Genomic DNA, 25,165 nt, shown 5'->3' with positions numbered 1-25,165 from the left:
CACAATGATCCTTCTTGTTGAGGCAGCTGTGATTCTTTTTGACTTTACTCACAGGCCAGGATAGTCCTTTTATCACTGCAACTTATGTTTCTAAGTTTTGCAGGTTTGCAGTCCAGATAGAAACATAAGCTGCAGTGACTATCCTGGCCTGTGAGTATACAAAGAGGTCAAAAAGAACCACAACTGCCTCAACAAAAAGATTCATTGTGATTCATATATCTGCTGGTATTCATGTGAATGTTAGTTTGACACATACCAGCTAACTAAACACTGGGGGTAATTGAGATCTGATCGTTAGGCGATTTTTGCTGTTCTGCGTTCAGATAGTCGCTGCCTACAGGAGTGTATTTTCGCTGTGCAAGTGTGCGATGCTATGTGTAGCAGAGCTGCACAAACTGATTTTGTGCAGTCTCTGCGCAGCCCAGGACTTACTCAGCTGCTGCAATCACATCAGCCTGTTCTGGACCAGATTTGACGCCAGACACCCGCCCTGCAAACGCATAGACACGCCTGTGTTTTTCCAGACACTCCCTGAAAGCGGTCAGTTGCCACCCACAAACGCCCTCTTCCTGTCGATCTCCTTGCGAACGCGTGCAAATGGATCCTTCGCACAAACCTATCGCTGACCGGTGATCCACTTTATAGCCGCCCGTCGCGCCCCCTGTGCTAAAACGATCGGATCTGAATTACCCCCATTGTTACAGACCAAGTACACCCCTTCATGGAAATAGTATTCCCTGATGGCAGTGTCCTCTTCCAGTGGGATAATGCGCCCTGCCACACTGTAAAAATTGTTCGGAATAGTTTGAGGAACATGACAAAGAGTTTAAGGTGTTGACTTCGTCTCCAAGTTCACTACTTACAGGATTTAAAGGATCTGCTGCTTACGTCTTGGTGCCACATACTACAGGACACCCAGTGGTCTTGTGCAGTCCAAGCCTTGACGGGTCAGAGCTGTTTTGGTGGCACGAGGGGGACCTACACAATATTAGACAAATGGTTTTAATGTTATGACTAATTGGTGTACGGTAGATAATAACTAACCATCAATGAAAGTCCTGACCTAACCTGTAAGATAGCTGAGATGACTTATACCCCAGCCCCCTAATGACAGCGCTCACCAACCCGGCAACTGCCGGGTTGGTGACGCTAGTGATCTCCCAGCGCAGCCCTCCCATACACAGTGAACGGGAGCCGTGTCGCCTCGACACGGCTCCCGTTCACACTAGACAGCTAGCTGGGTTGAACACGTGTTCAACCCGGCTAGCTACCCGGGTAAGATTCCTGGATGACTTGATCCGGGAATTTGCCGTGGAACCCTTTTCCACTAGGGAAAAGGGGTGTAGAGTATTGTCCAGTACACAAATTTGATTTTGTTAACATGTGTTAATATGGGCTGTTGTTTTTTAAGAGTTTTTTAATAGCATTTTGGTACAGCGTTTTGTGTAGATTGTTACACAATGATGTGATAAGGGCAATGTAGTCAGTATTTTGATAAGGACAATGCAGTTATTGTTCTATTGAGAATGGACATTTACTTTTATTTGGATTTGTTCTCTGCTGGATCACAGTGTATTAGGTTTTCTACATTGCGTGGATGAGACCTTTCCATAGAGCGGATCTACTTCGATTCCTATTTGAATATTTGGCACACGTTAGTCAGCCCTTGTGGTACATGTTTGCATGTCTCACTTCTTACATTTCACAAATAATTTGCTGATCTTAAAACTATCCATTTAGAATACTAATTTGTAGAAAGAAATCAGCCAGCCTGACACTCAGTACTAAACTACCTACTTGTCTGAGCGTAGTCTGGAAGAGAGATAAGTGGGTCTGAGAATTCAAAATGCATCATTAGGAAGGAATGTTTATAAATGGATTATTGCCTCATTTTAGGGAATGGTTTTGCCTTAACCAGCAACCGATTCAAATGAGCGAATAGATACATGTGAGCCACATTGCTAGGTTAGCAATTATCCATGCACATATAATTCAGAAAAGTTTATGTGAGAATGCAACATACACAAAAATGTTCTAATAGATATCTGCGACCTCTGTACTTCATTATCTGTCTGTGCAATATGTTAGTCATGTACTACAGCAGAATGCTACAGAATGGTAGTGATACGTGTTTAGAAAAGAGCAGTACTGAGCTTAGAAAGATACAATACCAGCATGTCTCAGAGCTTCACCACCACTTACTGTAAAATATTTTGCATTCCATAGTATACATAACGGGAAACTCAGTTACCTGACGATTCCATTAGAGCCTTGCGGCCCTGGTGTCTTCATGGCATGAGGCCCAAAAGCTTTTTAATTAGCCCAGTGGATTTCACTGATTATTGGGAAGATTTACTAAAGCTTCTAAAACAGATTAGTAAATGATATACATAATCTGATTGGTTGCTATGTGCAACACCACCACATGTCTGTTTTTGGGCTAAATTGGTGATAGATTTGTACAACATCAATGCCCGTGCCCAATATAATTAGCACCAAGGGCAGTTTGTTACAAATTGGCGCATACTTCACCTACAGACATCACAGCGTGACTTCCTATTCCTAAAAGATCCTGGTTGTTTTGTTGTACAGATGTGAAAGTAGATGGTTACAGATACAGACATTGTGGGGCAGATACAAAGAGGCTCTATGAGGTGCTATCAAAATAAGCAATGCTAAGTTCCAGTAACATCCCGCAAAGAACCAGCTGGGCCTCGTGCTTATCCAACGGGACCTCATACTTATCCAACGAGACCTCATACTTATCCAACGGGACCTCATACTTATCCAACGAGACCTCATACTTAGCCAACAGGACTTCATGCTTCATTTAATCGCCCCCTTTGTGTCATACGCAATCTTCGATATATGTTTGAAGATTTACCCTGTATAGTGTTGGATTACAGTCACAATTTCTGGAAAGCTGACCACAGTATGTATATTGGTTGCCATATGTATGTATTGAACCAGTGTGTCGATTAGGAGTTTTCATTTGGGGTGTTTTCATTGCCCAAATGAGTAATTAAAATGGACAAGTCACCTACACACACTGTACATACACATCATTAGTAATGCTGATTACTAGTCTATTTTATTATGACTGTCACAATCACTGTCTGGCGTCTGTATATCTGTCAAATTTTCCTTAATATAAACAATGCATCATGTATATTAATCAGACAGTGCCTTAGGTAATACAATGTTTCTTAGCAATTTGATATAGAAATCTAGAATCTGACAGCAGATAAGAACCACTTGACCCATCTGGTCTGCCCCTTTTTTGACCTTCTGGTAACCTCAAACCCCATTTGATTCTTTATTACTGTCATTTTGTAAAGGTAAGTGACAGACAAAAAGGATATGCAATTATTCAAAGAACATGCAACAGCAGCAAATAGTACATAGCTGTAGCTCTAGAAAATCAAAGAGACAAGACATCACAGGTAAAAATATAACTACAATACATAAAATGATACCAGAAAATCCGTGGAGCTATGAAACGCAGAACTCAGAGACATAAATGTCGTCACTCTATCAATTATTTTTTTACAGAAAATGTAGTAAACAAAAGTGTCTAAAAAATATAGTAATTAATAAAATGAGAGAAAAAAACTAGGATGGGTGGGGGGAAGGGAAGGGGGGGCCCTATTTGAATCGAAAGTTATTTTAAGGATGTCCTTGTGTCTATCCCAAGCTAGAGGCTATTCCACTTTCCCTTTCTGTGAAGTAATTTTTTCCTCGAATTTCCTCTGAACCTCCCTCCCTCCAGTTTCAGTGCATGTTCTCGTGATATATTGCATATTGATGAAGACCACGAAGTGTATGCATTTGCTGTGTGTAGGTGACAGGTCCACTTAAAGGTGAGCACTAGGATTGATCGCACACCAGGGCAGCGTCTAGAACAGCAATCACAACTGAACGTGTCCTTTTTTAGGGAAATATATAGTGTAGCCAATCTGGGTATCTAACTAGAAACAACAACACAAAGTAATAATGTAAGGCTCCTGGGAAACAGGCGTAGGAAAATTGTTTTGTCAAGTGCCTTTTATATGATGCAAAATTAATACATCCAGCTTGTTTTGCAGTCATGTCATCTTTAGGTGGGTACACACTAGCCGATATATTGCCCGTTCTCTTGAACGGCCGATATCTATCGCGGGTCCGTTGGCCAGTGTGTACAGGCGATACGTCTGTGAACGACGGAGTTCACAGACGTATCGCCCCGGCCCCGCAGTACAGCCGACGGCCAATATATCTACCGATATATTGGCGTGTCGCTGTATGTGTACGGGCGGTTGGCCGACCGCCTGTACACATGCTGCGGCAGCCGGCGGTGATTGACAGGACAGCTGAACTGGGCGGGCGTGTGTACAGGCCCGCCCAGTTCATGACGTCAGTCCCCGACGGATTCGGGCAGTGTGTATGCTCAACACACTACCCAGTCCATCCATAGATATATCTGACGATCAGTTGATCGGCAGATATATCTACCAGTGTGTACCCACCTTAAGAGTTATATCAGGAAGACTTGAATGATGTTTCCTCTTAGATATTATATCAATGTGGTGTTTCTTTCTTGCTGATCGCTTTCATAGGTAACAGACGAAGGGGTCTATTTACTAAGCTCTGGATAGAGATAAAGTGGGCGGAGATAAAGGGGTCTATTTACTAAGCCTTGGATAAAGATAAAGTCAACATAGATAAAGTACCAACCAATCTGCTCCTAACTGCCATGTTACAGGCTGGGTTTGAAAAATGACAGTTAGGAGCTGATTGGCTGGTACTTTATCTCCATCCAAGGCTTAGTAAATAGACCCCAAAGTACCAGCCATTCAGCTCCTGACTGTCAATTTTCAAACCCAGCTTGTGACATGGCAGTAAGACACGGATTGGCTGGTACTTTATCTCCATCCGAGACTTAGTAATAGACCCCAAAATTATTTATTTATTAACAGTTTCTTATATAGCGCAGCATATTCCGTTGCGCTTTACAATTAGAACAACAGTAATAGAACAAAACTGGGTAAAAACAGACAGACATAGAGGTAGGAAGGCCCTGCTCGCAAGCTTACAATCTATAGGGAAATAGGCATAGATACACAAGGATAGATGCTACCTATTGCATAATGGTCCACCAGATTGCTAGGTTCTTAATGGGTTGTATGATGATACCCCACAAAGTTATCCAAGTGTCAGGAGGGTGTGAGACTAAAGAAAGACAAGATATGTGATGTTATGAATACTCTGCAGAGGATGTAATTAGATAGGGAAGCACTGAAGGTTATGTGGGTGGGTCTGGAATTTGATAGGCTTGTCTGAAGAGGTGAGTTTTCAGGGAACATTTAAAGGTTTGGAGACTAGAGGCGAGTCTTACTGTGCGTTGGAGGGCATTCCACAGAGTGGGTGAAGCCCGGATAAAGTCCTGTAATTTTGAGTGTGAACAAGTAATGCGTGTGGATGAGAGACGTAGATCTTGTGCAGAGCGGAGAGGTCGGGTAGGGAGATATTTTGAGATGAGTGAAGAGATGTATGTTGGTGCAGTTTGGTTAATAGCCTTGTATGTGAGAAAAAGTATTTTATATTTAATACGGTAGAATACCGGTAACCAATGGAGGGACTGACAGAGCGGATCTGCAGACGATGAACGTCTGGCAAGGAAGATTAGCCTCGCAGCTGCATTCAAAATGGATTGTAATGGTGAGAGCCTATGTTTGGGAAGACCGGTCAGGAGACTATTACAATAATCAATGCGGGAGATAATGAGAGCATGGATTAGAGTTTTTGCTGTGTCTTGTGTAAGATAAGGGCGTATTTTGGATATGTTTCTTAGATGTATGTAACATGATCTTGAGACAGATTGAATGTGGGTAACAAAGGACAGTTCAGAGTCAAGAATGACACCTAGGCAGCGAGCTTGTGGGGTAGGGGTGATTGCAGAGTTCTCAACAGTGATAGAGATATCAGGTTGGAAACTACTATTGGCCGGTGGAAATATAATTAATTCTGTTTTGGAAATATTAAGTTTGAGGTGGTGAGATGTCATCCAAGATGAAATGGCAGAAAGGCATTCAGTGACACGGCCCAATACAGATGGTGACAAATCAGGGGAGGATAGGTAGATTTGAGTATCATCCGCATACAGATGGTACTGAAATCCGAAAGAGTTGATTAGTTTGCCAAGAGATGTGGTATAGATAGAGAAAAGCAGAGGACCTAGGACTGAGCCTTGCGGTACTCCAACTGAGAGAGGTAGCGAAGGAGAGGTGGAATCAGAGAAACGAACACTGAAGGAGCGATTAGATAGGTAGGATGAGAACCAAGAAAGGGCTGTGTCCTGAATACCTAGGGATTGTAGTGTTTGTATGATAAGAGAGTGGTCAACAGTGTCAAAAGCAGCAGAGAGATCAAGGAGAATAAGTAGAGAGTAATGTCCTTTAGATTTAGCAGTGACCAAATCATTAACTACCTTAGTCAGTGCTGTCTCTGTGGAGTGTTGGGCACGAAATCCTGACTGAAGTGGGTCCAGTAGGCTGTTTGAGTTAAGAAAGTGTGTGAGGCGAGTGTAGGCAAGTCTCTCCAGTAGCTTGGAGGGGCATGGGACCTGAGAGATGGGACGGTAGTTAGAGAGAGAGTTCGGGTCAGAGTTTTGTTTTTTCAGAATGGGAGTAATCACTGCATGCTTGTATAGAGAAGGAAAGATACCAGTAGACAGGGAGAGATTACAGATTTTCGTTAAGGTTGGGATGAGCACAGTAGACAGAGCTTTACTAATTTGTGAGGGTATAGAGTCAAGGGGAGAGGTATTAGAGTAGGCAGATGAAAAGAGTGCAGATACTTCATCTTCATTTGTAGGATCAAAGGAAGAGAAGGTGTTAGAGGGTTCAGGCAGGGAATTGAGCAGGTCACTTGCTGTGGAAGAGCATACCATTTCATTTCGGATCTTGTCAATCTTGTCCTTGAAATAGGAAGCAAGATCTTGCGCACTGACAGTGGCTGGTGGGTTAGGTGAGGGAGGGACAAGAAGTGATTTAAATGTATTAAAAAGTCGCTTGGGGTTAGAGGCTTGAGCAGAGATGAGAGATTGAAAATATGTTTGTTTGGCAGTGTCCAGAGCATTACGATAAGAGTGGTAGGTGGTCTTATATGTGAGAAAGTCACTTGAACTATGAGATTTACGCCACTGGCGTTCAACTTTACGTGAGAGTTTTTGTAAGTGTCTAGTGTATTTAGAGTGCCACGGTTGACATCTAAGTCTACGTGGAGTGTGATGGGTAGCTGGAGCCACTTCATCAAGTGCTGTTACTAGAGTTTGGTTAAGGTGTGACACAGCAGTCTCTGGAGAGGTGAATGTAGAAATTGGTGAGAGCAGTGGTTGCAGAGAGGTAGATAGTTGTTGAAAATTAATAGCGTTAATATTTCTGCGGGTAAGAGGTGTCCTTGTAGACTTTAGGGACATGGAGTTTGAAGTAATGGAGGAGAGCATGCATGTGATAAGGTTGTGATCTGAGAGAGGGAAAGGAGTGTTAGTGAGTTCAGAAACAGAGCATAGTCTGGTGGGGTGGTCTTCTGTTTGCCGGCGGTCGGGCTCCCGGCGCTCAGTATACCGGCACCGGGAGCCCGACAGCCGGCATACCTACACTTATTTTCCCTCGTGGGGGTCCACGACCCCCATAGAGGGAGAATAAAATAGTGTGGCGCGCGTAGCGCGCCACCGTGCCCGTAGCGTGGCGAGCGCAGCGAGCCCACAAGGGGCTCATTTGCGCTCGCCAAGCTGTCGGTAAGCCGGCGGTCGGGCTCCCGGCGCCGGGATGCTGGTCGCCGGGAGCCCGACCGCCGGCCAGCCGTAGTGAACCCGTCTGGTGAATACAAGATCAAGGCAGTGGCCCTCCTGATGAGTAGGGGAGTCAGTCCATTGGGAGAGGCCAAGAGAGGAGGTTAGAGAGAGTAGTTTAGAGGCATGGGGAGATTGTGGACTGTCAATAGAGAGATTGAAATCACCCATAATGATGGTGGAGATGTCAGAGGATAGAAAGTGAGGGAGCCAAGCAGAAAAATCTTCCAGAAACTTTTTGGGTTGCCCAGGTGGGCGATAGATAGCTGCAACACGCAGAGAGAAAGGGGTGAAAATCCTAATAGAGTGTTCTTCAAAGGATGTAAATGTGAGTGAGGGAACAGGTGGTAAAACGATGTGCGTGTAAGATTTGGACAGTAATATTCCAACACCACCTCCTTTGATGTTACCAGGCCTGGGGGTGTGTGTGAAGTGGAGGCCACCATGTGACAGTGCTGCAGGGGAGGCAGTGTCTGATTGTGTGAGCCAGGTTTCTGTTATAGCCAGCATATTGAATTTTTTTGCTATGAAAAATCAACTCCGAGGTAACTGATAAAAAAATAGTAATATTTTGTTTGCACAGATTCTACCTGTGTTAGGGTGCCCACACACAAAGCGACGTGTGGAGCCAATTCGACGGAGCGTCTAAGAGCCGATATATCGGAGCGGTCCCCACACACGGGCGCTCCGGTGTCCGACCGCCCGCTATGCCGGCCCTCCTACGCATAGCGCTGCATGGGATTGTCCGTCTGCATCGCTGATCTTTTGAACATGCTGAAAGATCAGCGATGCAGGCGGATGACCCCACGGGTGCGCGCAATGGACGACATCATGCCCACACACAGAACGATATAGCTGCTATACTGTTCCAATTCGTCGGATTGGCAGCTATATCGTGCCGTGTGTGGGCCCCCTTAGGGTGTATTATCCAGCAAACTGTATAGTTTGGTTATACCCTAACAAAAACAAAGATCATTCCGGAATTTGGATATGGTGTTAAATGTATGGACCGTCTAGAAATAAACAGCCAACAAAATCAATAGATAAATAATGGAGTCAAATGCAGTAGACCTTATTGATAGTGGAAATGATAGAGGACACTACGGTAATTATATTTATTTTAAATCAATTTTTACTGCTCTTGGTACTTTTAGCACACAGAAAAAAGTAGATTATTGACCCTGATGCTGCATAACAAACGTTTATTCTATATATTACTGGATCATAGCAGTGGCAGCACTTCAGACTGTGTTTACAGAAATCCGCTTTCTGTCATTTGAAAGAACATGTGACTGGTTCCCTACATGTGCGTCATAACCCACAAAATGACTGTGATACGTAGATTATGAAAGTTGTACATGAAGGCGGCAGCACAAATACTATTTGTTGTATATGTTCAAAGATCCAAACATAAGTTATGTGAAGACCGCGTAGATAATGACTTTAAAACTGGGTTTAAAAAAAGGTGAACTGTATGTGGCCATTACATAAGCTTACATGGATGTGTCCCTATAAGCTGGACTTATTGTTGGTTTCTAAAGCTTTGCATGAATTTTACATGTACTGTATAATGGTGGGATCCTATGAGTGTCTGGGGTGCCTCTGTTTTGTGTTTTATTTTGCATTACTGACTATAGCTTTATTTTTGGCAGGTCCTGTGGATGCTGGCTGTCCTGCCTGGTTTGCTGCTTGTCTGTCGTGGCCTTAGGTTTTGGGAAACAGGATGTGACTGAGGTGTCAGGTTTGGGGGACCCTGAATTTCTGCTGCCCCCCATACCGCCCTCCACGAGTGCTGCTTACATTCTGAATGCTAGGACTGTACTGTTCATACCATGCATGTGGTTGGGCTCAGCGTGGCCCTCAGGAAGCTAAGTCTGGCCCTGTGGGTTCTGAGTGTGACTGCCCGAATACTCTCCTCTCATGCGCAGGTATATTCTCAGACTGTGAACACACACTACGGCAAGCTGCGCGGCATGCGGATGTCTTTGCCAAACGACATTTTGGGCCCAGTGGATCAATACCTGGGGGTGCCTTATGCAGCACCCCCTGTTGGAGAGAAGCGCTTTCTCCCACCCGAGCCTCCTCCCTCGTGGTCTGGCATAAGAAATGCCACACATTTCTCACCCGTGTGCCCACAGAACATACAGAATGCAGTACCAGATATCATGATGCCAGTCTGGTTCACCTCAAATCTGGATACTGTGACCGGATACCTCCAAGAACAGAGTGAGGACTGCCTCTACCTTAACATCTATGTGCCCACAGAGGATGGTGAGTAGTGAGGGGTACGGTAAGATCCCCTCCCCAAACCTGGGATCCAAGCTGGGTTGCGTGTTGTCCCTCCAGTGTTATGTCCATAGCATGGAGAAGGGAGGGTGTGCCTGCTGCATGCTGTGTGTCAGCAACAATGGGTGCTGTTTGCTAATCCTGCCTTCAGCACAGTCTCTCCTGACATTCCGCAGTTTTTTTCTCTACCTCAAATCCAATTTACCCCTATTGTTTTCCATTCTCTGCACTCCATAGAAAGTAGATCTTTCCTTGTCTGCTTAATCCATCAAATATTTTTTTTTTTTGCATCCAAACATCTACCATCAATATTAAGCCTTTCCCAGCTTCTATAAGCCCATAGTAGATCCTTTTGCCCCTTTTCCTATACTTTTTGTTTTATTATGTCTTCATCTGTAAGTTTTCATAATATCATCATCTCTCGACCATTCCCCAAAGAACTATTTAATGTATATCCTAAGCCTGTCAGAACCAGTTTTTTTTCTTTCATGATTTTTATTATATGTTTAAACTCCTGCACCCCACTTTCTCGGCTTCTATTTTGGACACTCAGTTGCACTGACTTGGCTTCCACCTATATCTACCTCTTCTGCTTTAGTCACACTGTTAAGTTCCCGCATTTCAGTCACTTAAACATGTCATCTTGTCTTGGCAGCCATCAACTATGCCCCCTCTCTCTGGTGAGACCCAGTCAGCCCCTTCTCAGGCACCTGGTTACCATTGGTATACTCTGTATTTTGTTTCCCCTGCCTCCAGTTGCTTCTTGTTCTGAACTAACTAAATCTAGTTATAATATTAAAACCCTGCAGTTCTGACCAGCTCCATATACATTTACATATACATTTGTGAATGCTAGAAGTTGCTCTATATCTGTACTTAAGTGAGTTGGTACCTCCTCCATTGAATTTTGTCTTGGTGGTTGTGTTTCTGTTTATGGGACATTCCTCTGCTGCACACTCTACATCAGTCGCCCTAATCGCATCCCGATTTTATATCTGGCTCATTTAGTTATTTCATTCTGTCATTGTTTTACATTCTTTTTTGTTGTTGTTGTCAATCTTGCATATTTACCAGTCTTCTTTCTGTCAGTGCTTTCACTGTAATAACTTCCATTTCTGTTTGGTCAGTTTCCTAAAAGGCAACAATGTTATATAGCGACCTAAACAAAACATGACTTGTGCACAGCTCATTTTCTGACGTTCCACGTTCCAGATCTCTTCCTAAATAGTTATCTATTAAATAAAAAAAATATAAAATCATTAGGGGGATATTCAATTGTTTGAAAAGTCGGTTGGGTGTCTATTTTTTCCTGTCTATTAGATAGGAAAAAACAAACACCTAATTGACTTTTCAAACAATTGAATACCCCCCTTAGAATCTTAGAATCCTACAGTATTGTGTAATTTAGAACTGTGCCACATTAAAAGCATTAATTAAATGCATCACTGGCTGAGGTGGCTTATCTTTTAGTAAGCAGACAATTACATCTATCAATGTGGTGCCATTCACTATCCCCTAGAAGCAGTAGTTTTGTTAACACTGTACTGGGAGCTGTGTTAAGACATTCAATCCTTAACCGCTGTCTGACTTGGCTTCAATTTGAAATAGTTTCCGCTGGTTTTCAGGGGAGACAGTCCAGCTGTGAGCCAGGCAGCCATTGACTGCTGTCACACTACTTTAAAGCCCCAGGTTCTTGTAGATTCTTATGCCCATCCAAGCTTAGGTTATAGATAGCATATCTGGACACTGGTGGCAGTATGGTATATACTCCTTCTACATTTGTGGCACATACAGTTTATACTACAAACAAAAAACACTGGAAATGCTGAAAAGCTGTGCACACCCTCAGTTCCCTCAAATAAACACAGAGAACCTGATAATGAGTGAGCTCAAGTCGGCTGTAACTGCGGGAGCATTGCGTGCATGCAAATAATGCATATCTTCTACCGTATCAGAGTTGTACGCATCTTTATGATGCACTCGTCTCTATCCAAGGGCCTAATTCAGAGTTGATCGCAGCAGCAAATTTGTTAGCAGTTGGGCAAAACCATGTGCAGTGCAGGTGGGGCAGATATAACATGTGCAGAGAGAGTTAGATTTGGGTGTGGTGTGTTCAAAAAGAAATCTAAATTGCAGTGTAAAAATAAAGCAGTCAGTATTTACCCTGCACAGAAACAAAATAACCCACCCAAATCTAATAGGCCCTATACACTGGGCGATAATACTCAAAGATATGAACGATCTCGTTCATTAATGAACGAGATACCGTTCATATCTTTAAGTGTGGAGGCACCAGCGATGAACGATGCGCGGCACCGCGCTCGTTCATCGCTGGTGCCCCGTCGCCTGTGCATGCAGGCCAATATGGACGATCTTGTCCATATTTGCCTGCACTTCTGTGGAGCCGGGTGACAGGGGGAGTAAAGAAACTTCACTCCCCCCGTCACTGCCCCCCCCCCCCCGCCGCCGGGTCACCTGTCGGCCAGCTCGGCGGCGGATTGCTCAATGTGTAGGGCCCATAACTCTCTCTGCAAATGTTCTATCTGCCACACCTGCAGTGTACATGGTTATGCCCAACTGCTAACAAATTTGCTGCTACGATCAACTCTGAATTACCCCCTTGTACTTAGTTTGATACTTCCTGTAGTTTACAATGTTGTTAGGTTTACCCCCTGGTAAAGCGTTAAAAAATAAAATATAATAATATTAATAATGCTCATCATCATTAGGGTGCACTTGCACATGATACGACTGGAAGCAGAATTATTTATACTTCCGCCCTACTCTGTGTAGCTGTACTTGCATCAGCACGCCTTCACAGTACTTTGCATACATGAGAACGGCCATTTACAGTTCTGCCCTTTCAGTTGCAAATGGAAATGGAACTGAGCGGCAGATTTATTAAGCCTGGTGAAGTGATGAAGTGGAAGGTGATAAAGCATCAGCCAATCAGCTCCTAACTTCCGTGTTACAGGCTGGGTTTCAAAAATGACAGGAGCTGACTGGCTGGTGCGTTATCACCTTCCACTGTATCACTTCTCCAGGCTTAATAAATCTGCCCCTTAGATACGTACGATTCCGCATTGTCTGCACAAGAGTAAGCCTGGTTCCAGACCATGCACATTGTGAAAGCAAACAAGTTACACATCACAAACAGGCATACGTTCACCTCTGAACCAGGCTAAAAATAAGTATCAGAAGGACATATACACAATAGAAATATATTGTATAGCAATCATTAGTAGACAATAGCTGAAATGTTATAGAATATAAATAGGTAAGCACATAAAAGAAATATCATGAGTCAACTCATCTACAGTAAAAGGCATTGACATTACAAGCAAGAAAGCTAAAGTATCTCAAAACCAAGAAACGACATACAGTGGCCACTTTATTAAGTACATCTGCTGAAATAAACTAATATGACAGTCACGTGGCAGCAACTCAATGTATAGAAGCATATAGGCGTGGTCAAAAGGTTTAGCTTTGGTTTAGACGAAACACCAGGATGGGAAAGAAATGTGATAACTTTGACAGCAAACTGATTATTGGCAGCATACAGGGTGGTTTGTGTTTCTAAAAAAATGTTAATCTGGGATTTTCCTGCACATCATTCTGTACATGGGGCCTAATTCAGACCTGATCGCTGCTGTGCGTTTTCGCACAGCAGCCGATCAGGTCTGAACTGCGCATGCGTCGGCGCACTGATGCCAGACAGCCGATGGCCGTCTCAGCCCTGCGATCGCCTCTGCCTGATTGACAGGCAGAGGCGGTCGCTGGGCAGGAGAGGGCGGGCAGGCGGCTGTGTGACGTCACACACAGCCGCTGCGACACGGACAGCGAAGAGTAGCTCCCTGCCAGCCGCAGGAGCTGTGCTGCTAGGGAGCTACTCTTCAAGTACAAAAGCATCGCCGCCGTGCGATGCTTTTGTACTTGTGCAGCGGGGTAGGGCTTGACATGCGGGGCAGACTAGCCCTGTGCTGGACGCCCCCCCCCCGCATGTCAGGGAAGCTGATTGTAGATGTGCTAAATTTAGCACATCTACGATCAGGTCTGAATTAGGCCCAGTGTACAGTAAATGGTGTGCAAAACCAAAAAAAATCCTGTTCTGTGGGTAGAAATACCTTGCTAATGAGAAAAGATGACAGTAGCCCAAATAACTATGTGTTCCAACATTAGTATGCAGAAGCTTTCTGTGAATACACACATTTTGAACCTTGAAGTGTATGGTCTACAGCAGCAGAAGACCACACATGGTTCCACTCCTGTTAACTAAGAACAGGCTACAGTGGGCACAGGCTCACCAACACTGGACAGTTGAAGATTGGAAAACGTTGCCTGGTTTGATGAATATCGAGTTCTGCTGCAACATATACATGATAGGGTCATAATTCTGCATAAACAACACAAATCGATCCTGATTTTTCTGAACCGTCCGGGTTGTGGTAATGTAATCGTGTGGGGAATGTTTTCTTGAACATATTGGACCTCTTAATGGGGGTCATTCCAAGTTGATCGCTAGCTGGCATTGTTCGCAGTGCAGTGATCAGTGGAAAAAACGGCTAATCTGCACATGCGTATGCACCGCAATGCGCACGCGCGTTGTACGGGTACAAAGTCCATTGTGGTTTTGCACTGTTTCTAGCGACGATTCCAACCGCACAGCCGGCCACAAGGAGATTGACAGAAAGAGGGCGTTTCTGGGTTTCAACTGACCGTTTTCAGGGAGTGCTTAGAAAAACGCAGGCGTGGCAGAAAAAACGCAGGCGTGGCTGGGCGTTCGCTGGGCTGGTGTGTGACGTCAAAAGCCGTCCCTCCGTCGTTAGAATCAATGCATACGAAGAGTAACTATAGGGCTACTCTTGTTTTGCACAAAACGATTTTGTAGGCGCTCTGCTGCACAAGCGTTCGCACTTCTGCAAAGCTAAAATACACTCCCCAGTGGGCGTCGACAATGCGTTTGCACGGCTGCTAAAAACTGCTAGCGAGTGATCAACTCGGAATGACCCCCAATACCAATTGAGCAGTGTTTAAATGCCAAATCCTATCTGCATATTGCTACTGACCATGTAGATCCCTTTATGGCTCAGACTACACACATTCTAATGGCTACTTCCAGCATGATAATGCATCATATCACAAAGCACACATCATCGCAAGCTGATTCCATAAACATGACAATGAGTTCAGTGTTCTCAATGGAGTACACCATATCACAACCCAATAGACCATCTTTCTGCTGCGGGGTACACTGGGCTCCACAGGGAATGACATTGGGGTGTAGAGTAGGATCTTGATCTGAGGCACCAACAGGCTAAAAGCTTTGACTGTTCCCAGAATGCATAGCGCCGCCTCCTCTATAATCCTGCCTCCATGCACAGGAGCTCAGTTTTGTACTTGGTCCCATGCAGTGCAGGCATACAATAGGGGGACCTGCTCCAGCCCTGAGAAGAGCTTTTCAAAGTGAAAAATGAAGACTTCAAGGGCTGCAGCAGAGACACTGTGTTAGGTGTCAGTCAGACATCTCCTGCTGCAGCTCCATCACCTCCCCCAGCGGCGCTGTACACTCCCGCGCCCTGGTTGCCGGGTACCTACAGCGGAGGCTCCGGTTCCTCTTTGTCAGTCACACACACCATCGCTGCCCTCCTGGATCGCGTGTCCGCACACAGGGAGGAGGTAAGAGGGTCCCCCAGACGGGACCCGCGGGAAATCGCGATCCGGCGTGGCCGATGGGAGGTGGGCCGCGCGCGCTGGCGTGGACACTGTGGCAGTACAGGGACCCCACTAGACCACCAGGACAAGGGCACAGGTCGGTTTTATGAAAAACCGTTAATTATACAGCACACAGTACCCGGTGGTGAAGTCCAGCAGGGGGATAAGGATTTGACCTGTAGCCCCTCCCCCAGCCCCAGGGCGCCATTTAGAGTAAATGTTCCCGCCCTGGAGCTGCATATCTCTCTCTCCCTCACTCCCTGTCAGCGTTTGGGGGCCATTAGGACAAGCTGAGCTGATCCTGGGACTGTTTGGGCAAATCCTCCTCTGTAAAGCTGCCTGCATGTTAGCGCTGTGCGTTTTACAGGACACTTAAGTATTCTACATGTCTGTTGACAGTGTTAGTTAAGAAAGAGTGCATTTAGTCAGGGTTATTTAGTACAAGTACACTGTGATATACATCCAGTATTTACTGTGCATTGTTATATATATTGTCTGTAGTGTTCACTCTAGGAGTGAAAAGGGGCAGGGCGCCGGACTCCGGGGGCACATGTGTGCGCGCGCCTCCGAAATGGGGGAGCGGCCACGCAAATTAGGGGGCGTGGCCACGCCTCCGTCATTTTAGGGGGCGGTGCGGCCCACAGACGCTACTATAGAGAGCGTCTGTGGCCGGCGACGTCACTGTTGGGGGCGTGCCCAGCACCTCCGTCGGTGCTGGGCTTCCCCCAGCCCTCTCCCAATGCGTGAATGGATGCCGCGCGCATGCGCACGGCATCTATACACGCCGGGAGGGCAGGGAGCGGGCGGCTGTTCTAGCAGGGCGCCGCAAAAGGGGCAGGGCGGGTTTTGCCTGTTAAAAAACGGGCAGGGCGCGGCGCCCTGCTAAAACAGCCTAGAGTGAACACTATGTCTGTATAGCCATACTTAGTATTACTCTGTATTGCTGGTCCAGTGCAGTTTTATTGCATGTCATAATTTCTGCACTGTTTATTGTGACTCTATGTGTGTGCATATAGCTGCTGTGTGACCCTCATTTTGTGTATCTCACTCAGATTGCTATCCCTATATTCTATAACCTGAGGGGGCTACGTGCGTCTATCTAATATAGGTGTTGCACAAGATATACTTATTGTGTATTTCTCTGACGTCCTAGTGGATGCTGGGACTCCGTCAGGACCATGGGGAATAGCGGCTCCGCAGGAGACAGGGCACAAAATTTAAAAGTTTGACCACTAGGTGGTGTGTACTGGCTGCTCCCCCTATGACCCTCCTCCAAGCCTCAGTTAGGTTTTTGTGCCCGTCCGAGCAGGGTGCAATCTAGGTGGCTCTCCTAAAGAGCTGCTTAGAAAAAGTTTGTTAGGTTTTTTTATTTTCAGTGAGTCCTACTGGCAACAGGCTCACTGCAACGAGGGACTTAGGGGAGAAGAAGTGAACTCACCTGCGTGCAGGATGGATTTGCTTCTTAGGCTACTGGACACTAGCTCCAGAGGGACGATCACAGGTACAGCCTGGATGGGTCACCGGAGCCGCGCCGCCGACCCCCTTGCAGATGCCGAATAGAGAAGAGGTCCAGAAACCGGCGGCAGAAGACGTCTCAGTCTTCATGAGGTAGCGCACAGCACTGCAGCTGTGCGCCATTGCTCTCCGCACACTTCACACCAGCGGTCACTGAGGGTGCAGGGCGCTGGGGGGGGCGCCCTGGGCAGCAATGTAATATACCTATTCTGGCTAAAATATATCACATATAGCCCCTGGGGCTATATGGATGTATTTAACCCCTGCCAGGTTCCAAAAAAACCGGGAGAAGAAGCCCGCCGAAAAGGGGGCGGGGCCTATTCTCCTCAGCACACAGCGTCATTTTCCTGCCCAGCTCCGCTGCGAGGAAGGCTCCCAGGACTCTCCCCTGCACTGCACTACAGAAACAGGGTAAAAACAGAGAGGGGGGGCACTTATTGGCGATATTTATAATATTTGAGCTGCTATAAAGGGAACACACTTATTAAGGTTGTCCCTATATATATTTATAGCGCTTGGGTGTGTGCTGGCAAACTCTCCCTCTGTCTCCCCAAAGGGCTAGTGGGGTCCTGTCTTCTATCAGAGCATTCCCTGTGTGTCTGCTGTGTGTCGGTACGTGTGTGTCGACATGTATGAGGACGATGTTGGCGTGGAGGCGGAGCAATTGCCTGTAATGGTGATGTCACCCCCTAGGGAGTCGACACCAGAATGGATGGCTTTGTTTATGGAATTACGGGATAGTGTCAGCACGCTACAAAAGTCGGTTGACGACATGAGACAGCCGGCAAACCAGTTAGTACCTGTCCAGGCGTCTCAGACACCGTCAGGGGCTGTAAAACGCCCTTTACCTCAGTCGGTCGACACAGACCCAGACACTGACACTGAATCCAGTGTCGACGGTGAAGAAACAAACGTATTTTCCAGTAGGGCCACACGTTATATGATCACGGCAATGAAGGAGGCTTTGCATATCTCTGATACTGCAAGTACCACAAAAAGGGGTATTATGTGGGGTGTGAAAAAACTACCGATAGTTTTTCCTGAATCAGAGGAACTGAATGAAGTGTGTGATGAAGCGTGGGTTACCCCAGATAGAAAACTGCTAATTTCAAAGAAGTTATTGGCATTATACCCTTTCCCGCCAGAGGTTAGGGCGCGCTGGGAAACACCTCCTAGGGTGGATAAGGCGCTCACACGCTTATCAAAGCAAGTGGCGTTACCGTCTCCTGATACGGCCGCCCTCAAGGATCCAGCTGATAGGAGGCTGGAGAATACATTAAAAAGTATATACACACATACGGGTGTTGTACTGAGACCAGCAATCGCCTCAGCCTGGATGTGCAGTGCTGGCGTGGCTTGGTCGGAGTCACTGTCTGAAAATATTGATACCCTGGATAGGGACAGTATTTTACTGACTATAGAGCAGTTAAAGGATGCATTTCTTTATATGCGAGATGCACAGAGAGATATTTGCACTCTGGCATCAAGAGTAAGTGCGATGTCCATATCTGCCAGAAGAAGTTTATGGACGCGCCAGTGGTCAGGTGATGCGGATTCCAAACGACATATGGAAGTATTGCCGTATAAGGGGGAGGAATTATTTGGGGTCGGTCTATCGGATCTGGTGGCCACGGCAACGGCCGGAAAATCCACCTTTTTACCCCAGGTCACCTCCCAGCAGAAAAAGCCGCAGGCTTTTCAGCCGCAGTCCTTTCGTTCCTATAAGAACAAACGAGCAAAAGGACATTCCTATTTGCCCCGAGGCAAAGGAAAGGGTAAGAGACTGCAACAAGCAGCTCCTTCCCAGGAGCAGAAGCCCTCCCCGGCTTCTACAAAGGCGTCAGCATGACGCTGGGACCTTACAAGCAGACTCAGGGGCGGTGGGGGGTCGCCTCAAACATTTCAGCGCACAGTGGGCTCACTCGCAGGTGGACCCCTGGATCCTGCAGGTAGTATCTCAGGGTTACAGGTTGGAATTCGAGAAGTCCCCTCCTCGCCGTTTCCTAAAGTCTGCTTTGCCAACGTCTCCCTCCGACAGGGCGACGGTATTGGAGGCCATTCACAAGCTGTATTCTCAGCAGGTGATAGTCAAGGTACCCCTCCTACAACAGGGACAGGGGTATTACTCCACGCTATTTGTGGTACCGAAGCCGGACGGCTCGGTAAGACCGATTCTAAATCTAAAATCTCTGAACCTGTACATACAAAAATTCAAGTTCAAGATGGAGTCACTCAGAGCAGTGATAGCGAATCTGGAAGAAGGGGATTTTATGGTGTCCTTGGACATCAAGGATGCTTACCTTCATGTTCCAATTTGTCCTTCACACCAAGGGTACCTCAGGTTCGTGGTCCAAAACTGTCATTATCAGTTTCAGACGCTGCCGTTTGGATTGTCCACGGCACCCCGGGTCTTTACCAAGGTAATGGCCGAAATGATGATCCTTCTTCGAAGAGAAGGCGTCTTAATTATCCCTTACTTGGACGATCTCCTGATAAGGGCAAGATCCAGAGAACAGCTGGAGGTCGGAGTAGCACTAACCCAAGTAGTGCTCCAACAACACGGGTGGATTCTGAATTTTCCAAAATCCCAACTGATCCCGACGACACGTCTGTTGTTCCTAGGGATGATTCTGGACACTGTTCAGAAAAAGGTATTTCTTCCGGAGGAGAAAGCCAGGGAGTTATCCGATCTAGTCAGGAACCTCCTAAAACCAGGAAAAGTATCTGTGCATCAATGCACAAGAGTCCTGGGAAAAATGGTAGCTTCTTACGAAGCGATTCCATTCGGCAGATTCCATGCACGAACTTTTCAGTGGGATCTGCTGGACAAATGGTCCGGATCGCATCTGCAGATGCATCAGCGGATAAAATTGTCCACAAGGACAAGAGTGTCTCTGCTATGGTGGTTGCAGAGTGCTCATCTGTTAGAGGGCCGCAGATTCGGCATACAGAACTGGGTCCTAGTGACCACGGATGCCAGCCTGAGAGGCTGGGGAGCGGTCACACAGGGAAGAAACTTCCAGGGCGTGTGGTCAAGCCTGGAGACGTCTCTTCACATAAATATACTGGAGCTAAGAGCAATCTACAATGCTCTAAGCCTGGCAAAACCTCTGCTTCAGGGTCAGCCGATGTTGATTCAGTCGGACAACATCACGGCAGTCGCCCACGTAAACAGACAGGGCGGCACAAGAAGCAGGAGGGCAATGGCAGAAGCTGCAAGGATTCTCCGCTGGGCAGAAAATCATGTGTTAGCACTGTCAGCTGTGTTCATCCCGGGAGTGGACAACTGGGAAGCAGACTTCCTCAGCAGACACGATCTGCACCCGGGAGAGTGGGGACTTCATCCAGAAGTCTTCCACATGATTGTGGTCCATTGGGAAAGACCAATGGTGGACATGATGGCGTCCCGCCTCAACAAAAAACTGGACAGGTATTGCGCCAGGTCAAGAGACCCTCAGGCAATAGCTGTAGCCGCTCTGGTAACACCATGGGTGTACCAGTCAGTGTATGTGTTTCCTCCTCTGCCTCTCATACCAAAAGTACTGAGAATTATACGGCAAAGGGGAGTAAGAACGATACTCGTGGCTCCGGATTGGCCAAGAAGAACTTGGTACCCGGAACTTCAAGAGATGCTCACGGAAGATCCGTGGCCTCTACCTCTAAGACGGGACCTGCTTCAGCAGGGACCGTGTCTATTCCAAGACTTACCGCGGCTGCGTTTGACGGCATGGCGGTTGAACGCCGAATCCTAAGGGAAAAAGGCATTCCGGAAGAGGTCATCCCTACCCTGGTAAAAGCCAGGAAGGAGGTGATTGCACAACATTATCACCGCATTTGGAGAAAATATGTTGCGTGGTGTGAGGCCAGGAAGGCCCCGACGGAGGAATTTCAACTGGGTCGATTCCTACATTTCCTGCAAACAGGATTGTCTATGGGCCTCAAATTAGGGTCCATTAAGGTTCAAATTTCGGCCCTGTCGATTTTCTTCCAGAAAGAATTGGCTTCAGTTCCTGAAGTCCAGACTTTTGTAAAAGGAGTACTACATATACAGCCCCCGGTTGTGCCCCCAGTGGCACCGTGGGATCTTAATGTAGTTTTGGATTTTCTCAAATCCCATTGGTTTGAGCCACTCCAATCGGTGGATTTGAAATATCTTACATGGAAAGTAACCATGCTACTGGCCCTGGCTTCAGCCAGGAGAGTGTCAGAATTGGCGGCTTTATCGTATAAAAGCCCATATCTGATTTTCCATTCGGACAGGGCAGAACTGCGGACGCGTCCTCACTTTCTGCCTAAGGTGGTGTCAGCGTTTCACCTGAACCAGCCTATTGTGGTGCCTGCGGCTACTAGCGATTTGGAGGATTCCAAGTTGCTGGACGTTGTCAGAGCATTGAAAATATATATTTCAAGGACGGCTGGAGTCAGAAAATCTGACTCGCTGTTTATACTGTATGCACCCAACAAGCTGGGTGCTCCTGCTTCTAAGCAGACGATTGCTCGTTGGATTTGTAGCACAATTCAACTTGCACATTCTGTGGCAGGCCTGCCACAGCCTAAATCTGTCAAGGCCCATTCCACAAGGAAGGTGGGCTCATCTTGGGCGGCTGCCCGAGGGGTCTCGGCATTACAACTCTACCGAGCAGCTACGTGGTCAGGGGAGAACACGTTTGTAAAATTCTACAAATTTGATACCCTGGCTAAGGAGGACCTGGAGTTCTCTCATTCGGTGCTGCAGAGTCATCCGCACTCTCCCGCCCGTTTGGGAGCTTTGGTATAATCCCCATGGTCCTGACGGAGTCCCAGCATCCACTAGGACGTCAGAGAAAATAAGATTTTACTTACCGATAAATCTATTTCTCGTAGTTTGTAGTGGATGCTGGGCGCCCATCCCAAGTGCGGATTGTCTGCAATACTTGTACATAGTTATTGTTACAAAAAAATCGGGTTGTTATTGTTGTGAGCCGTCTGTTCAGAGGCTCCTACGTTTGTCATACTGTTAACTGGGTTCAGATCACAAGTTGTACGGTGTGATTGGTGTGGCTGGTATGAGTCTTACCCGGGATTCAAAAATCCTTCCTTATTGTGTACGCTCGTCCGGGCACAGTATCCTAACTGAGGCTTGGAGGAGGGTCATAGGGGGAGGAGCCAGTACACACCACCTAGTGGTCAAACTTTTAAATTTTGTGCCCTGTCTCCTGCGGAGCCGCTATTCCCCATGGTCCTGACGGAGTCCCAGCATCCACTACGGACTACGAGAAATAGATTTATCGGTAAGTAAAATCTTATTTTTTCTCTGTGAATTTTAGTCACCATATACCTCTAGAATTCTGTTTGTGCACATACACTACACAGGGGGTTCTTGTCAGGTATTGTGCTACTGTTACTGTACTGGATTGCCTCGCATTGACCTTTCAGATATGTCAGCTACAAGGGGCGACGGAGCTGGGGCTGATCCCACATTGCGTGGTAGTGACACTGCAGACACATTTGAGGAGAATATAGCAGCTGAGGGTTCTGGTTCGGGGGGTTTCTTGCCCCCTAGTGGGACCAGAGCAACGGGGGTTCAAAATGACACACCTTGGGCTACTTTTTCCACGTTATTGAATACGCTAGTAACTAGACTTGCGCCCCCTATGGGACCTCCTGTACCGGTACAACCACTTATGGTCCCTGCGGTTAATCTGCCATGGGCAGATCAACTGTCCTCTCAGTTACAGCAATTGAACCAATCTCTGACTAGACAGAAATCTATCCCTCGGCCGCCCAAGACCACGGGGTCCTCTAAGCGGGCTATTACTTCCTCACAATCCACCAACGTCCCAGACACCTCGTCTGATGAGGATGGCGTATATACTGACCCCACAGATTCTGATCCTGATGCTTCTGATGGGGAATCTGTTTCACAGGTGGATGTTCCTGACTTGTTGGAGGCTATCAGGCTAATTCTCCAAATTACTGATGACTCAGAGCCGGATGCTGCCCCTAAGAAACCGGACAGGTTTAAACGTCAGAAAGTAGTTAAACAAGTTTTACCTCATTCTGACCATTTAGTTGACATAGGTCAGGAATCCTGGGAAAATCCAGGAAAAAAATTCACACCTCACAGGAAGATGCTGGCTCGCTATCCCCTCGCGGCGGAACTAAGTAAAAATTAGGAGACACCCCGCCAGTGGATTCGCAGGTGGCGCGGCTGATGGTATCCTCTGCTCTGCCTGTAACTACCGACGCGTCTCTGAACGAACCGACAGATAAGCATGTGGAGGGTTGTTTAAAGGCGATTTACACTCTTAACGGGTGCTGTGCATCGGCCCACCATTGCAGCAACTTGGGCTGCAGAGGCTATAGAAGCATGGGCTCAGAAGTTGGAAGCTGGGATGTCTTCTAACGCTTCTGATCATGCTAGACAATGTCTATCGTATATTGTCACAGCTTCTCATTACGTTAAGGAGGTGGCTTTTAAAGCTGGTATTCTAGCGGCCACGGCTTCTACTACGTCCATACTGGCTCGCCGGATTCTCTGGCTGCGGTCCTGGTCCGTGGATCTGAACTCTAAGAAAATCCTGGAGGTGCTCCCTTTTAAGGGAGACATTCTTTTCGGAGAAGACCTCAACAAGATAGTGGATGACTTAGCTTCTGCTAAAACAGCATGTCTGCCTAGTACTGCTCCTTCTGTACCGAAGGCTAAGAGTACTTCCTTTTGCTCCTTTCGTCCTTCAGGGAAAGCAAAGAGTCAGGCGTACGCCAAACAGGCTTGCACTTCCAAACCTACTAAGCCCAAACCCAAACGGGCCTGGGATGCCCGTCAGCCTGCTTCCAAGACTGACAAGCCTGCCGCATGACGGGACGGGCCTCCCTCTGGGGGATCCCAAGGTGGGGGGGGGCGACTTCTAGGGTATACCCAGGAATGGTTGTAGACCACTTCAGATGCCTAGGTACGGGAAGTCGTCACTCTAGGTTACGCCATATCCTTCAAAAATCGCCCCACTCATCGATTTTGCCTGACAGACGTCCCTTCGGATCAGGTGAAGGTAAAAACTCTTCAGTCGGTGGTACAGTCCCTCCTGGACACAGGAGTGGTAGTACAGGTGCCTCTGGCTCAGAGAGGCAAGGGGTACTATTCACCGCTGTTCCTAGTCCCGAAACCGAATGGGTCCTTCCGACCCATTCTCAACCTCAAGTCTTTGAACAAATTTGTGAGGATCTCCAAGTTTCGCATGGAAACTCTTCGCTCTATTGTTCTGGCCTTGGAACTTGTGGATTATATGGTCTCCCTAGACATACAGGATGCTTACCTGCATATTCCTATTGCAATGTCACATCAAGAATACCTGAGGTTTGCAGTTGGCAACCTCCATTACCAGTTTCGGGCGTTTGACCACAGCTCCGCGAGTCTTCATCAAGGTCATGGCGGTGATGACGGCTGTACTCCGCCGTCAAGGGGTCAGGATCCTACCGTACCTGGACGACTTGTTGATCCTGGCAAATACCCCGGAAATTCTCCCACGCCATCTGGATCTGACTATCCAGTTTCTGCAAGCCCACGGGTGGCTCATCAACTGGAAGAAATATTCCCTGGTCCCTGCTCAGAGCATGGTGCACCTGGTGGCGTTGTTGGACACTCACAACCAGCAGTTGTTCTTGTCACAGGAGAAAGTCCTGAAGCTTCAGGACAGGACTCAGTGCTTTCTATCTCGTCCGCAAGTGTCGATACATTCGGCAATGCAAGTACTAGGTCTCATGGTGTCAGCTTTCGACGTGGTGGAGTACGCTCAATTCCATTCCCGCCCTCTACAGAAGCTGATTCTTGCCAATTGGGACGGC

At 46.9% G+C, this 25,165-nt stretch overlaps 1 protein-coding gene across 4 annotated transcripts in view; it reads left to right on the top strand.

Moving 5' to 3' along the window:
- The window catches only part of NLGN3 (neuroligin 3), a 285,040-nt gene that overhangs the window by 176,771 nt on the left and 83,104 nt on the right, over positions 1 to 25,165 (top strand). For all 4 annotated transcript variants that reach the window (XM_063937135.1, XM_063937134.1, XM_063937132.1 and 1 more), the window contains exon 2: positions 9,484 to 10,102. In XM_063937135.1, coding sequence (XP_063793205.1) covers positions 9,664 to 10,102 — 439 coding nt within the window. In that variant the 5' untranslated portion in view covers positions 9,484 to 9,663. The remainder of the gene's footprint in view (positions 1 to 9,483; positions 10,103 to 25,165) is intronic.

This window comes from Pseudophryne corroboree, chromosome 8, assembly GCF_028390025.1.
Source record: "Pseudophryne corroboree isolate aPseCor3 chromosome 8, aPseCor3.hap2, whole genome shotgun sequence".
NCBI classification, from domain to species: Eukaryota; Metazoa; Chordata; class Amphibia; order Anura; family Myobatrachidae; genus Pseudophryne; species Pseudophryne corroboree.
This window is presented reverse-complemented; position numbering and strand designations above follow the sequence as displayed.